We start from the raw sequence: 14,575 nt of genomic DNA on the forward strand, positions 1-14,575 counted from the left end.
CGCGAGTTCCGAGTCCAGAACTGGGGCGTGCCTCGGAGGGCAATCCGCTCGGCGTTGGACTGAGGCGATGAGGGAACTCCCACGTGAGAGAGTCGCCAACGGTTGGAGCCACTCCCACCTGCGGGAGATCACTGTACTGAGCAATGACGTTTCCTTGGCGTGTCAGAATAACTTCCCATGGTGAAGATATGTGGTATGTGTCCACACCATGATCGAATCCGGGATGAGTGACCGTAGACACCTATAGGGAGTAACAGGGGCAGAAGGGGTGGGAGTTCGCCTCTGGTTGACCCCATACGCAAGTGGTTGACCGTACACGTTTGGCGGAGGTCTTTCGAAACCAGCCATCGCGTAGTAGCATGGACACTGAAAGGTGATGGTTGAGGGCGAGGAAGGGATCAGCTGCAGCGGCGTTGGCGGCTGGAAGGGAAAGTGTGAGGTCGATGACCCAAATGCCGCCCCTAAGTCTGTGGCAGTAGAAGCATGTGCCTCCGGTCAATTCAACAACGAATTAATTCCTCCGATGACCCCAATTCGGAAGCAAAGTCGCCAGAATGGCCCTCCGGGCTCAATTTTCCTTCAATGACCCCTTCGGAGCGGCGTTAGGAAGGCATTTGCCCTTCTGAAGCTGTAAAAAGGGTTTTGGGGAAAATAAAAACGTTAGGGGTCCTGCTAAAGCGCACGATGACATTCACCCAAATGCACATATATCAACCAAATTTAGAGCTACAAAAAAGCGGGAAAAAGAAGTAATGAGCACGCAGTAGATGAGAGTGCTTTTTTCTCTCTTTCTCTCCTTATTATTGTGATGTTTCTATCATATTATATTAATCTACTACTTGCAGGACCCCAAATTTGCTCAATTGGCATGGGTGCCCTATTTTGGCATCAGAAGCGCAAATGTGTCCCTAGCACCGCACGCCAGAGGGGTCATCGAGGGATATTGGGCCCTGAGGACCATTCTGGCGATTTTGCCTCCGAATTGGGGTCATCGGAGCAATTAACTCCCTCGGAAAGTGTCGCGCATGAAATACGGGAGTATACGTAAAGGTCCCTATCCCGTCTCTTATTACTTGACCACCACCACGAACCACTTGTACAACATATTCATATTCAATGCCAACCCCACCACGCTCAGGCAGGTCAACTGCGATAGAGAGAGCGCAGTCAGTAGCAAGCACTAGCAGCAGTGTACGCCCTTTACGCCCAATATGCAAGTACGTCAATAGGCGTCGTGGGTGCCGTGCCGGCGAGGCGTGCAAGTTCCGGCACAGCGAGTTGGAGACCAAGAGCCCGCATCAGGCGAAGCAGACATGTCGTTATTATGAAGCAGGTGAGCACTCCTCTACTTCAGGTTGAAGTAGCGTGGTGCTCATGTCTTCCCTATGCAAAGGTTACTGCAAGAAAGGCGCTGAATGTTGGTATCGTCATGCCAGCCCCCCACCAGCGGCACCGGAGGCAGGTCCTTCCAGCCGCCCCGCTGAGGCGACTCCAAGTGTCGCAGAGAGCAGAGAAGAGGAATCCAGTGACATAGACGACCTTGCCTGCATGATCTGTTATGACACGCCGAGCCAGTATGGCCTGCTATGTACGTACCTTTCCACTCAGGGGCTGAAACATATTGATGGCTCTGCTACAGCTGGGTGCAGCCACGTATTCTGTTTGACATGTATGCGCGGGTGGAGGGATGTGAAGGATAAGGAGCTGTCGATGCTGGAATCGGGAGTGGTCAAGGCGTGCCCAGTATGCAGGGTGAAGTCCCGATTTGTGACGCCCTCGTCGCAGGTGAGTCACTGTCGTTACTTTCCTCAGTTTCGGTTCATATACTCTTTCAGTTTTACCCAGAGGGTCATCCCAAGAAGCAAGAAATGGTGGCGGCATATAAGGCGAGCATGGCACGAGTACCGTGCCGGTACTTCGCAAGTTCGCTACAGAGGAACCCACCACGCCCATATTGTCCTTATGGTCGGGAGTGTTTCTACGAGCACAAGCTCCCGACAGGAGAGGTGCATGAATTCCCACATGGCGCGGACTATTACATGACAGTGCAACGGGAGCGGACACAACGGCAGCGACGATCCCAGTTCGGGCGGAACTTAGAGCTCCTCACCGACGCGGTATTCACTGCCGGTATGGCTGGACACAGTGGTGCGGATATCCGGCGTGAGTTGGAAACCGACGGATTTTGGAACGAAATTTTCGCCGGCATGGGCTGGGATATAGAAACGCAAGGCCCACCAGCTGGAATTGAAGGGCCACTACCCCCGCCACCTGGTCCAGGAAGGAGTTTTGCTGAGATGACCACGATCCGCCGTCTGCTCTCGACACTCGCCAACAACCTCGATGGAAACTACTACGATGATGGTGACGATGACGAGATCATGCCAAGCTTCCAGATGCTCCGTCCTGCTGTTACAGAGCGGGATCGGCTCGTCCGTGGGGTCGCAGAGATGATCGACACTGCGCGGGAACAGGAGCGAGAACGCGAGCATACCCGTACTCCGCATAACTACTTTGGACCCAGACCACCAAGTCCGCATCCCGTAGCGGCACGTAGCTCACCGGCGAGCGAGAGTGGTCGTGCCGATCCTACTGAACGCGAAGCTGAGCGGGAGGAAGAAGAGCAGCCTACATCAGCTCGTGCGAGATCGAGCTCAAGGAGATCGAGCTACTACGGGCCGAGACCACCCAGTCCCCACCCTAGCGCTGCGGTGAGATCAGCACCCGCAAGTGTACATGGAGGGGACGACATGCTACCATTAGACATCGAGACGGACGAGGAGGAAAGCGAGTCGGAGGAGGAGGAGGCCGAACACGACGGAGCATCGGCGGATCGCACGACCTGGGAAGAGGTGCGAGCGGCCAGGGTCCGGCGGTTTGGTGCTCCTGCCCATGTTACACTTGAGGAACCGGCTCCTCCGCCTTATTCACCTCGAGTGTCTATCGTACCGCATGGGGCGGAAGTTGCTCAGGTACCTGCGGGGGGATCCCGCCAGAATCCGAACCCACGCCGCGGACGGAACGCAGACTTCGAATCGTCAGAATCTGAGCTTAGCGACGGGAGTTATGAAGATGAGGATAGTGACGAAGATGATGGGGAGGAAGAACTATGGCGCGGTGCGATTTCGGCTGCCCTCGGTTTGCGAGGGGGCGAAGCGCAATTCGTGCTTTCTGGTAAGCGTGTGACCCTTCGGTATTAGGAGCTATGTTTGACCTCGGGCTTGCCTTTTACAGCCCCTGCAGCGCCCGTTCACTCGTCATTTGCTCCTCAAACGCTCGAGCAGGCTCTCCATTTGCAGGACGATATCCGTGCCCGCATTCGGCTAGTACCTGATGGGGCAGCTTCCCGCCCTGTAATCCCCGTCCCACGCATCGCGCGCTCTTCCCGCGGCTCACCAGAATATGGATTCTCACTACATCCTGCGGGCGTTCTAGCATCTTCATCTCGGGGGGGCTTGAACTCGGCCGGTGCCGCGAGCTCTCGCGGCGGTGTCCGTATTGTGGGCAGTCCGCCCAGACCGCCTTACATGTACACCCCTCTGTCCGAGGATTTGAGGTCGGACTGGGGACCGGCTGCTGCGCACGAAGATGACCTCGACGAACACGGCAGCGCGGGGGGCGCGGCGTCTAGTGGGAGCTTGGCTTCCCGCCTGATCTCTGGTTTATTTAGGCGGGACGCGGGGCAGGAGAGGCGAGCCGGGTGACGCGGGATAGTGGTGGAGAGGGGGGGTAGAGTTGCGGAACTCGTGCAGGATCGGCATGTTAGATGGAGCGGAATGGGGGATGTTGGTCAGCCTGGCGTGGGTAGGGATGCGCCGATATGTTGGATGTGTAGGATACCATGAGGACACAAGTGTACATTGACCAAGCATAGCAACAAGAGTTTCCTTACACGCTCCGACCGTGCAGAAATGCCTTCCCTCGGCTTCCTGATTAGATCATGGATCGGCTGGTCGGAAGCGACGGTGAATCGACCAGACAGCAATCACGGATTGTCGGGCGTGCAGACGTAGGACCCCAAGAGGGACTTCATCCTCTACAAGGTATACCCGGCACAAAAAACGACCGAAGATTGGTGGTCCAAACCGTCGACACCTCACTGGCAGGTATACTTCTTCTCGCTAACGATGCTTCTCTCTTGCTTCCGCGAGAAGTAGACAGAAGCCTTCCTCCATAAGGTGAATCTGGCGCCGCTAGAATTTGGTGCGTCACCACCCTTTTCCCTGGTATTCCCACTCGACACGTTGAATCTTGGGAGGAAAATCTGCACAACTGGCACATTCCTCACCCGACAATGTCCTCCCTCTGGGGGTCAGTAGCATGAAAATCGTACGATTGTGATAATCTAGTAGGGACGAACAAGATCTTATCGTATCAGTTAACGATAAGATCGACGGTATATAACCCAACACCAGTGGAGATCTCAAAAATCCAAGCTCGCCTCCTTGTTCGCTTCTCTCCCTCTCGGACTGCGTGGACGCGATCGACATGCTGTCTGCCCTCTTTGCCTTTGCTGCCCTCACGGGCGTTGCTCGTGCTGCTCTTTCAGAACATTGGTGGAACATCTCCTATGCGTACACCAATCCCGATGCCATGTTCGAGCGTCGTGTCATCGGCATCAACGGCACTTGGCCGTAGGTGGATCCCATTCTCCTATTGAGCTACTAATGATAGTGCTCTCTCAGACCACCGCCAGTCACGGTTAACCAGGGTGATCAGCTCATCATCCATGTTACAAATGGCCTTGGCGACGCTAACACTGGTATCCACACCCATGGCATCTACTTCAATGGGTCAGGTTATTACGACGGCGCGGTCTACATCACTCAATGGTACCTACTCTTATTACATCGATGGACTGCCTTCTAATATCGGATCAGTCCGATCCAGCCTGGTGATACTCTAACCTACGAGATCCCCACTGATCTCAACACCGGCACCTACTGGATCCATGGTCACTACCGCGGTCAATATGTTGATGGCCTCCGTACACCTTTGGTCATCAACCCCCCGACCAACGCATACAACTATGACGAGGAATACACCCTCGTTTTAGGAGACTGGTACCATGATCAACATGATGATCTCCTGGCCATTTACATGAATCCTTTCGACCCGACAGGTGCTGAGCCAATTCCAAGTAAGCTGCTGACATATGCACGCCAACTTGGCAACTCATGGCTATTCTTTTAGAGGGAGCTATTGCATTCGTCGCTAGTGGAAATCCGTTGCAGTACATGGACAGCAATGAGGAGATCGGTGTGGGTACCGGTGTCAGCTCTGCTAACAAGACGGGTGCTATCCTTAACTTTGAGTCTGGTAAGACCTACCGCATCCGGCTCATCAACGAGGCTGCTTTTGCGATGTTCTACTTCTCTATGGCCGGTCATACTATGCAAGTCATCGAAGTCGATGGGGTATGTGATGTGAGGCATACCATATCCCAATGTCTTACGTTTATTGTCGCAGACCGATACAGAGCCTTATGCGATCGAACACATATGGATAACGGCCGCTCAGCGTTATTCCATCTTGGTCCAAGCCAGGAATGATACTTCCCAGAACTGGCCGATCATGATGAATATGGACGGTGAAATGTTCGATAGCATTCCTGATGACCTCGTGCTCAGTACGACAATTCATTTACGATGGATCGTCAGCTGACCTGATTATAGACATCACGGCTCATGTTGTCTATGATGCTACTCAGCCTCTCCCCGAGCCAGAGTTCTACGACAGCTACCCCATGTGGAACGACACCGTATTCACCCCGCTTGACGTTCTGCCTAACGTACCCGCCGACCAGTCCATCACGATGAACATCTGGTTTGAGGCATATACCGATGGCATCAATTACGGTTCCTTCAACAACATCACTTTCCGTATGCCGATTGTTCCGTCTCTCTACACCCAGTTATCCATGGGTAGTGCGGCCACCGACCCGGCTATCTTTGGTGCACAGACCAACGCCTTTGTTTTGAACCATCTGGACAACGTGGAGCTCATGTTGTACAACTGGCACACCGACAACCACCCCTTCCACTTGCATGGTCACAAGTTCCAGGTCGTTTACATGTCTCAGGACGTCATGTCCGATGATCCCACGATCAACCCCCCTTTCAATGAGGTTCAGGCGAACCCAATGCGGCGTGACACTGTCATGGTTCCTGCTGGAGGTCTTGTCCGTGTGCGCTTCCGTGCCGATAACCCGGGTGCCTGGCTCTTCCGTAGGTCTTTTCATCTTCCTTTGTCATCAGGTATTCATGATGGTGCCCAGATTGTCACATTGAATGGCATCTCGATGCAGGTCTTGCTGCCGTCTTCATCGAAGCCCCGCTCCAAGCGCAAGCGAATCTCCAAGTACCCCAGTCCTTCCTCGACTCGTGTACTGCGCAGAACATTCCTTACACCGGTAATATCGTCGGATTGAACTCTACGACTGACTTCGACGGCGAGCCCTATGGCCCCTGGCCGCAGGAGACCATTTTCGGCTGGACAAACAAGGCAATGGGTGCCATGGCGGGTTGTATCATCGCTGCTGTGATTGGCTGCGCGACTGTCGTCTGGTATGCTATGAACCCCTTCCAGGACGACGAGCGCGAGGAACTGGCCATCGCCGAGTTTGAAAAGAAACAGATGGCTGGTGGAAAATTGGGATTCTTCAAGAAGCTCGTCCCAGGTAAGAAGAACGAGTCATAAAGATGGTTACGTAGACACGAACCTAGCATTGTGTACGATATGTAGTTGCTTGCACCTTTTGTTTTCACGATCTCCAAAATGACAATCTAGTTACTCTCGTTATCTTAACCGTGTTCTCTGTTCCGTTGTTCACATCGAAGTGCACAAGAAAATCTGTCGGAGGTGTCGTCTCATCTATTGTACCACATATTCAATCAAAACACCACTTTATTTGTTGAGGTTGTGTGGCGCAATCGGTTAGCGCGTCGAGCTAATAAGTACTGTCAGGCTCTGAGCAAGTGTCTTTCAGGCACTCGAAGGTTGCCGGTTCAATCCCGGTCATAACCAGACATTTTGCTCGCGTGTCTATCATTCTTTTCTTTTATAAGGGCGTAGGCCCACTCTTTGTCCTCTATGGTCACAACTAGCTCCAACAGCAACTTACAGGCGATGGTCCACCAATGTGGTCACAAGACTTCTTGACCAAACAGAGTCATGGTCTACCGTTCCACATCTTTGATAACCTAAGGAATGCGACGTCTTGAAATATGCTTGGGCAGCGCCCTTCCCATTGAAGGTAAGAATGATAGAAGTGGGAGTGTATGGACTCGGAGGACCTCCAGGGTAGTGCACGGAATTGCTGGGATGGGTGTCGTGTATATTGTGACAACGAATGAGATTCTGTCTGTGGGGGTTTTGACGGTTGTAACTTATTTCATGGTTTCATTGTTGACTTATGCCTAGTGGCCCTCCCCGCTCTCCTCAGTGTTCACTGCAGGACTCTCTGCCGAAGCCTCATTCAAAGCCTTGATCGCAGATTGCGGTGTATCATCCTCATCTTATCACTCGTTGAGAAAATGAGGATATATAGACCTGCAGGGTCGTGAGACTGGATGGATGAGGGGTTTGAGCCAGAACCAGACTACGTGGGCCGTGTTGATCCACAAGCCTTCAAGTTGAATCCTTTCCTGTGACATTATCAGCACTTGAACATCGCCACACAAAGGTACAGACACAGAAGGAGAAGCATCGGTCGTCATGGTTGTCTGCATCCTGCAAGACAATCAATCAAAGTCTCAGGTTGGACAAGGCTTGGTCAGTCGTTTCCATCCGCTTCAGTCGTGGAATCCGCCTTTCCAGTCGTGAAAAACACAGTGAAAGATAAGGAGGACGTTAAGGTACCTCCTCTTCATGCAAGAACTCCAACAAGGAGGTCGAATCTCCGCAACGTTTGCAGACCCGGTTGGGAAAAATGATGGGCGAGTCCCATGATGGGAACGCCGTCCCCGACAATGGTCTGAGTACCATGAGCGCTTTGGTCATCGTGTCAGCGTAGGGTCAACAGAATGGTAGAGGGGCATACTATGCCGATATTCTACCACGTATATGGATGCGATGAATGATGAGTGCAAAAAGACACCCTAAAATGTATAAGAAATTGTTCGGGTCAGGAAGAATAGACGTTGCCATTTCGAGTAAGAAAGCACGAGAAGGACAACGAATGTTCAGGCACCACTTTATCAATTCACTCTCCTCAGTGGAGACTGAACATGGGGAACAACGTGGTCCGGATAAGGATGGCGTGATGTAGATACTGCATGAAGACCGAGAGGTACTCATGTCAAGAACCTATTTTTTGAGGTGTCATTTCATGTTTCAAATGCAAAGATCATCACACACCAATGCAATGTATAAGATTGTTCGATCCAGAGCAATCAGCCAAGTCCATCTTCTGGCGATGCCGACCTGCTGGCTCCTAGGAAAGCGCTTGCACGGATAGAAATGAGAGGATCGGCAACCGAGACAAGGCATCGAGCCTCCGATACAAAAACACACACGTCAAACCCAAGATAATATAGAGAGATCCCCGCAATAACGCGGTGAGAAAACAGCTCTTCTTTGCACTGAAAACAACCCGAGAGTTCAGGAGAGGATCGAGCGGAGAGCGCGGTGGCAGGCCAGCCCGTTCGTGCCTCATTCATCGAAAGAGCTATCAAGACGCGTGCAGTGGCCGGGTTACGGATCAAATGGTGTATCCGTCGCTGTATGAATCATTTGGCGAGCCAGAAGACAGGCGTGTCGAACGTCGAATGCGGGCAAGCGCGTTCCGGGACAGGACTAGTGATTAACACATATATATGGCGTGACTCCCAGAGATGTGAAAAGGAGAAGAGATTGGATGAGTGTGTTTGGACCGAAACAAATGTCAAAGACGTTGCTCGACATGGAAAGAGGCGAAAGAGGATCAGGCGAAAGTTTCCCAAAAGAAAGAAATTCGTTTCCCGCGTCAGGGTCAGGCCCGACGCCCGATTTGATTCTTTCGTACACAGCCCCCTGCATTTAAAAGCACCTCGGCATTGCCCGCGGTACAACACTTTTCGCACCTTCTCCTGTTTTCGAAAAGCTCTAATCGCAATAGCTAAACCTCTGCTTTCTTCTGCCGTCTGATGCCGTAAAGCAGTTGTCCGAGGATTCGTGGCTCTACAGGGGCTGCTTGCGAACATCTACGAGTGGTGTCTGAAATTGGCAATAAACATAATGCCACGTATGTGATGGGCCAGATCATGCACCTCAACATCTTGCGTTCTTTGCGGGTTCTCAGGTCGCCTTTCACGGAATCTTATCGCCCGCTTGGAGCTCAGCAAACTTAGTCATCGACTTGTCAACTTGGCATCGAGCACGCAGCCATTCAAGAGATCCGTCTCGCCGACGATGATATGACAACCAGCACGTCGAATCGCATGGAGGTATGCACAGATTTCAACTTTTCTATCGAAAGTAACACCATAGGAAGGCTATACCATATCGTACGATGTTTGAGCGTTTGCGTGAAGAGTATGGGTCTTTGGTCAAGGTATGCGGCCTGGATTTATCCTTACAACTCCCTCTCATATCTCCCAGATCAGTGCAGCGCATAGACGCGTTCTCGCCGAGGATCAGGCAACGTTAACACTTCTGGGAAGGGAGAGGGAGTGAGTATCTATGTCCTGCTTGATACTCCGCTCATTTGGTTCCAGTTACCTTCTCGACATTCTGCACACGTATCCGGACCTCATCCCGGCCGTGAAGCAAGAGCTTCGTCGGTCAAGCTCCCCGCCCGTCTCGAACGTGTTGACCATGAGAACAAACTATTCAAATGCAAGCAGTCCTCCTATCTCTCCCATCTTGTCAAGTTCACCACTGCCGACTCCGGCCAATTCACTGGCGGTCATTCCTGAACAACTGAAGCAAGTTCATCCATCTCGACCGCGTGCAATTATACCTACTCCTCAACAAATGCAGACGCAAGCGAGGCGGCCAGTTGCTCCTATGCCCTTATCTGTGCCGCTACCAGTTCCGATAACATCGAACAATGTATATGCGCCCTTAGCTGGTCGAAAACGCCGATCTCCCCCTAGTCCACCCGAAGGTTCTTTTCCGCTAGATATGTATCCCCCGAACAAACGAATCTCAATAGGCGGCGGTATCAAGGCAGAGGAACCGGCCTCGCATCTCCCGATGACATACCGCCCCTATCTTACTGGCGGCACAAGCCAACCACAACCGTCACGGCCATCGACTTACAGCCCCCCACCTCTTCCGCCTGGTCCGTTGCCGCGTCGTGCTCTCCCAACGGGACCTTCGACGCGACAGTATACGGTCCCGATGAACCACGCCCTTGATGGATCCGGCGCGCTCGGACTGCGAGGAGACTACCCGCACTCCAATCCAATGTATGCACCACCTGGTGTAAAGGAGTACAGCATGGTATGTATGATTATGATTAAGTGCTACAATGTGTTCATCTAACAATGATCGTTGTACAGCCCTGGTACGAAGACCGAGCCCCATTATTCCCTACGCATCCCAGTCATCACTATCCGCAAGCGTCGATCCCGCCCACATATACTGGCCCAAACTCACCCATCCAAGCTCGGCGAACCCAGCCTGGACCTTACGACACCTCTTTGCTGGCGGATGACCCGCATCGTGAGATCTCCCCCGCCGATGTGTACCCCGATCCTCGCACTGGCTTGTGATGATCTGATAAAACATCTTCTTTTGTTATGCCTAAAACTCACCGTGCGCTTTCAATGCACGGTATAGGAGTGACGTGTGCCGTTGGATAATGAAGGCTGGCGAACAGATATCACGCAAACCTAGTGCACACGTGGCGCTGGCACAATGGATGTCCATTTAACCCAGGCATCTGGATGCTGAAAAACGCCCCCCGATCATCAAAATACCGATTTTCGAGAAGGGTCTCACTCTGTTACCCTCGTCCGGGCTCGGAACTTGCCCGAGCCTGTGTGAATACTGACATTGCGAGTGCTGATGTCCAAACTTGGACAGAACGAATGACCGGGGCACCGCAGACCAGAACCCGACGGATGACGCCAACCTTGAGGTATTCGCATGTCGACATCGAGTGTCTGACAGCCCTGAGTTAGGCATTCGTCATGTGCTGAAATGGTCATATTCATCAAGAGTCCGGTATTTGTGGTCACGATGGATTGCGGGCCGCGGTTGGGACGAGCAGAAAGGGTCGCTTTTAGGGCTTCAGAGGTGTTTGGGCCAAGTTAGTCTTCTTGCTCCAAGGAATGTTGGCTGGTTACACGCTGAGACAATTTACGGGAACCGGATAGAGCGCGAGCAAGCTTTCGATCTCATGTATTTGTTTCCGCGCTCTTGGGTATTCTCTGTCTATCACCGGCGGATCATGGTCCCAATTGCCCCTACAACGGTATTGCTCGTCAGTTGACCAGTGTTCAAACATAACGAACAGCAATCCGCATACCATTCCGGAATCTGTCAAACTGGCAATGCTGCTCTGAATCTGTCCTTTTCAAACACGAATCTTGACTATGTTCACCAATATATATATGCTCTGTATATGCTGGCGTTCTGTCTGCAACGGTGGTCTGCAACGCAAACTACTATTCCTCTGCTCAGCCGCTCTCTAACTATCAATTTTTCGTTGAACGATAAAATGCCTTACACTCCACCTGGAATCGTTTCTGTTCTCAACTCGTATCCAAATCATCCGGCTTACTTCGAGAACCTCGAGGACTTTGAGGTGTACTTGAAGGATCTCCCTAGGCCCATTCCTCCTCCGGCTTCACCTCTGCGTCCTAGGATTAATCATCTGGGTGACAAGGGCAAATTATGCGTTTGTCATGATATGATGGGAGGTTACCCCAACGATGCGCACAATCCCATGTGGACGATGAACTGGTGGGCCATTGCGGACACTTTCATATAGTATGTTCACGAATCTTGTACTATCATACCTGCTCACAACTGTTTTTCAGCTTTTCCCACCACAGAGTGTCTCCCCCTCCTAGGCAATTCATCAGTGCGGGTCACAGGCAAGGCTGCAAAGTGCTCGGTACTCTGTGAGAGGGCTCTGTCATGTCAAGCTGGTCTGTATTGACGTTGCCTGACACAGCATCCTCGAAGGGGAGAGTGACCGTTACAGAGTATTGATGGGGAATGACACTACTTCTATCAGCCCGCAGACGAATAACATCTCGAAGAAGTATGCCGACCATCTTATCGATCTGTGCGAGCTGCGCGGTTTTGATGGCTATCTGCTCAACTTCGAAGTTTCCTACGAAAACTCGCATAATGCGCGCTTGCTGGGTGCCTGGGTCGCCTATCTCACGTCCGAATCTCGTCGACGCCTTGGTGCTGACCGATCTGTAATCATGTGGTATGATTCCGTTACGGTCAACGGCAATCTCCGGTGGCAGAACACATTGAACCAGCTCAATTCGGCCTTTTTCATCGCTTCGGATTCCCTGTTCACGAACTACAACTACTCCAGCGGCACTATTCCTACTGCGAAGGAGTTCCTCCAGAATCTCGTGGAGGATACCCGGCCCAAGTCTGACGTATCGTGGGGCATCGACATGTGGGGACGAGGCACTTATCAAGGTGGCGGCTATCGAACCTGCCTCGCCTTGGATACCATCCAGCCCGGACTTCCCCCTCAACAACACGGGTTCAGCGCTTCTCTCTTCGCTCCAGGCTACCTATGGGAGAACGACACTCTGCAACCCCACGACAGGCCTAGCTGGTGGGCACGTGATACCCTCCTGTGGGCTGGCCGTGCCACAGAAGCCAAGACGAATGAAGCTCTGAAGAAGCTCAACACTGATCCAGCCAAGCAATTAGGACCAGGAGAAGTTTTCCATCCTCTCAAGAAATACTTCCCCTTCCAAGCCCAGACACTGCCTTTCGCGACAAACTTCTCTCTCGGTGCAGGCACATTCTTCAACGTGCAGGGGCAGAATATTTCGTCAACCTTGCGGTGGACAGATCACGAATGGGTCGCTCCTCTACCGGATCTCGCGGTGCCAAGCACGGTCAGCGCGTATCAACTCCCTGGCATGACTTTTACCGGAATTACTCTCCCTGTTGCTCTGGAATGTGAGTGGATTTCGGATCCTGGAAAGGTCTGGACGGGAAGCCATAGTCTGCAACTCTCCTTCGTGAACCAGCCGGTGGTTGGCACTATATCTGTACCCTTGATAAGTGTTGACCTAGCTTCTGGTCCCGAGCATGGCTGCGTCATCATGTTCGAAGTTACCTGGTATCTCGCTAGCCAGTTGCTGAACACGAGTGTGGAGAACCTTTCCATCTTCCAGGGTGACAAGTACACCAGCTCGTCCTACCAAACGGTCACACAGAAGGCACCCGAACGCGGATGGTTCAAGACCACAGCTTTCTTCGACAACCTCAAGGGTGTAGTTGGATTTGGTATCGACGTCAACTTTGCTGGAAGAGCCGAAGCCCCTGTAGTTCTCGGCGCTCTCAGCGTTACAGCTGTATCTGGAAGTGCATCAGGCAACGTGTTCACTCCCCATATAACCTACATCGATCCTACCGATGTGGATATCCAATTCGACGACAATACGGAAGCTGCGACGTTAATCTGGCGCTCCAACATCAGACCTCCTTTTGGGCAAGGTTCGACCAATGCCAACCCCGCCTGGCCTACTATTCCTCAGACTACACTGAATGAGGACGAAATCATCTACGAAGTGACGACCTCCCTCGTCGCGCCTAACAAGACCACCCAGTCTGTATTGGCATGGGGCACGACATCACTGGGTCGGCAAACGGTTTCATGGGCTGATCCGACAGCTCGTCAGAAGATATTCGACACGGAGGCGCAAGGTGGCTTCATCGCCTTCAAGGTACAAGCCCTCAATGGATCGGGTTGGTACGCGGGCTCGGCGGCGGAGCTGTCAGCCTCCTTCAGAGATCGGAAACGTTTGCATTGATCCTGTGCGAACGGAACAAACCGATCATACCGGTTAATAAAGTCAGGTAAAGATGTCTTGTGTTCAGACCGGTAACGCCATTTCGGAAATACTCTGTTTGTGAAGAATTAACTTGAATTAACGAGAGCCATGCTATGCAACAATTGAAGATGTGAATGTTTGGAGTTGGACGGAGGAACGTGTCCCCTGACAGTATGGTTGTGAATCATCTCGTTGCCCCTGCGAAACACCAAACCCTCATGGGGCTGCATCCCAATTCTAGGGTTTTACATAACATGCCGTTACTGAATATATGCAAGATCATGATAGGGAATTTGATGAGCTTGATGAAAGAGCTGGGACATCGCCACGGTTTCCGACATTGCACAGCCCAGTAAACGTGTATGGTAAGGTCGGGAAAATTGGGTGTGAGAAGTGAATGCATTGTTGCACCCCTTGTCTAAATTTGCTCATGAATATTGTCGAAGAGACCTGTTTCATCTTATGATTCCATCAGAGGGACGTGTCTAGGTGCTCCTTATCTCCGACAGCAAATAAAGGCGCCACACACTTGGAGTAAACATAACAATTTTGGCTAGTGAATGCATAACGACGGCCAATATTCTCCCGACCCGTGACGTACAATCACA

General features: G+C 52.1%; 4 protein-coding genes and 1 non-coding gene across 5 annotated transcripts; all 5 read left to right on the forward strand.

Moving 5' to 3' along the window:
• Window positions 1-1,135: 1,135 nt before the first annotated feature.
• Window positions 1,136-3,866, forward strand: DACRYDRAFT_94059 (uncharacterized protein). Its single transcript, XM_040777194.1, has 5 exons — window positions 1,136-1,333; window positions 1,394-1,588; window positions 1,640-1,785; window positions 1,836-3,174; window positions 3,235-3,866. The coding sequence occupies exons 2-5, from the start codon at window positions 1,549-1,551 to the stop codon at window positions 3,702-3,704; spliced, it is 1,995 nt and encodes a 664-aa protein (XP_040630758.1). The 5' UTR covers window positions 1,136-1,333; window positions 1,394-1,548; the 3' UTR covers window positions 3,705-3,866.
• Window positions 3,867-4,356: 490 nt separating this feature from the next.
• DACRYDRAFT_77664 (ferroxidase) lies at window positions 4,357-6,757 on the forward strand. Its single transcript, XM_040776280.1, has 7 exons — window positions 4,357-4,634; window positions 4,686-4,832; window positions 4,881-5,140; window positions 5,194-5,417; window positions 5,470-5,629; window positions 5,676-6,227; window positions 6,278-6,757. The coding sequence occupies exons 1-7, from the start codon at window positions 4,489-4,491 to the stop codon at window positions 6,697-6,699; spliced, it is 1,911 nt and encodes a 636-aa protein (XP_040630759.1). The 5' UTR covers window positions 4,357-4,488; the 3' UTR covers window positions 6,700-6,757.
• A 160-nt stretch (window positions 6,758-6,917) lies between these two features.
• On the forward strand, window positions 6,918-7,026 carry DACRYDRAFT_t24. Its single transcript has one exon. It is a non-coding gene; the product is annotated as a tRNA-Ile (tRNA).
• Window positions 7,027-9,490: 2,464 nt separating this feature from the next.
• On the forward strand, window positions 9,491-11,124 carry DACRYDRAFT_99351 (uncharacterized protein; the record flags this gene model as incomplete). The annotated part of the gene is made up of 4 exons (XM_040777586.1): window positions 9,491-9,532; window positions 9,580-9,650; window positions 9,696-10,425; window positions 10,485-11,124. 4 exons carry the CDS (start codon window positions 9,491-9,493, stop codon window positions 10,695-10,697), a joined length of 1,056 nt encoding a protein of 351 aa, XP_040630760.1. The 3' UTR covers window positions 10,698-11,124.
• Window positions 11,125-11,274: 150 nt separating this feature from the next.
• Window positions 11,275-14,231, forward strand: DACRYDRAFT_21286 (uncharacterized protein). Its single transcript, XM_040772325.1, has 3 exons — window positions 11,275-11,919; window positions 11,970-12,053; window positions 12,107-14,231. Exons 1-3 carry the CDS (start codon window positions 11,648-11,650, stop codon window positions 13,944-13,946), a joined length of 2,196 nt encoding a protein of 731 aa, XP_040630761.1. The 5' UTR covers window positions 11,275-11,647; the 3' UTR covers window positions 13,947-14,231.
• Window positions 14,232-14,575: the final 344 nt, after the last annotated feature.

Source organism: Dacryopinax primogenitus, assembly GCF_000292625.1.
Source record: "Dacryopinax primogenitus strain DJM-731 SS1 chromosome Unknown DACRYscaffold_5, whole genome shotgun sequence".
NCBI lineage: Eukaryota > Fungi > Basidiomycota > Dacrymycetes > Dacrymycetales > Dacrymycetaceae > Dacryopinax > Dacryopinax primogenitus.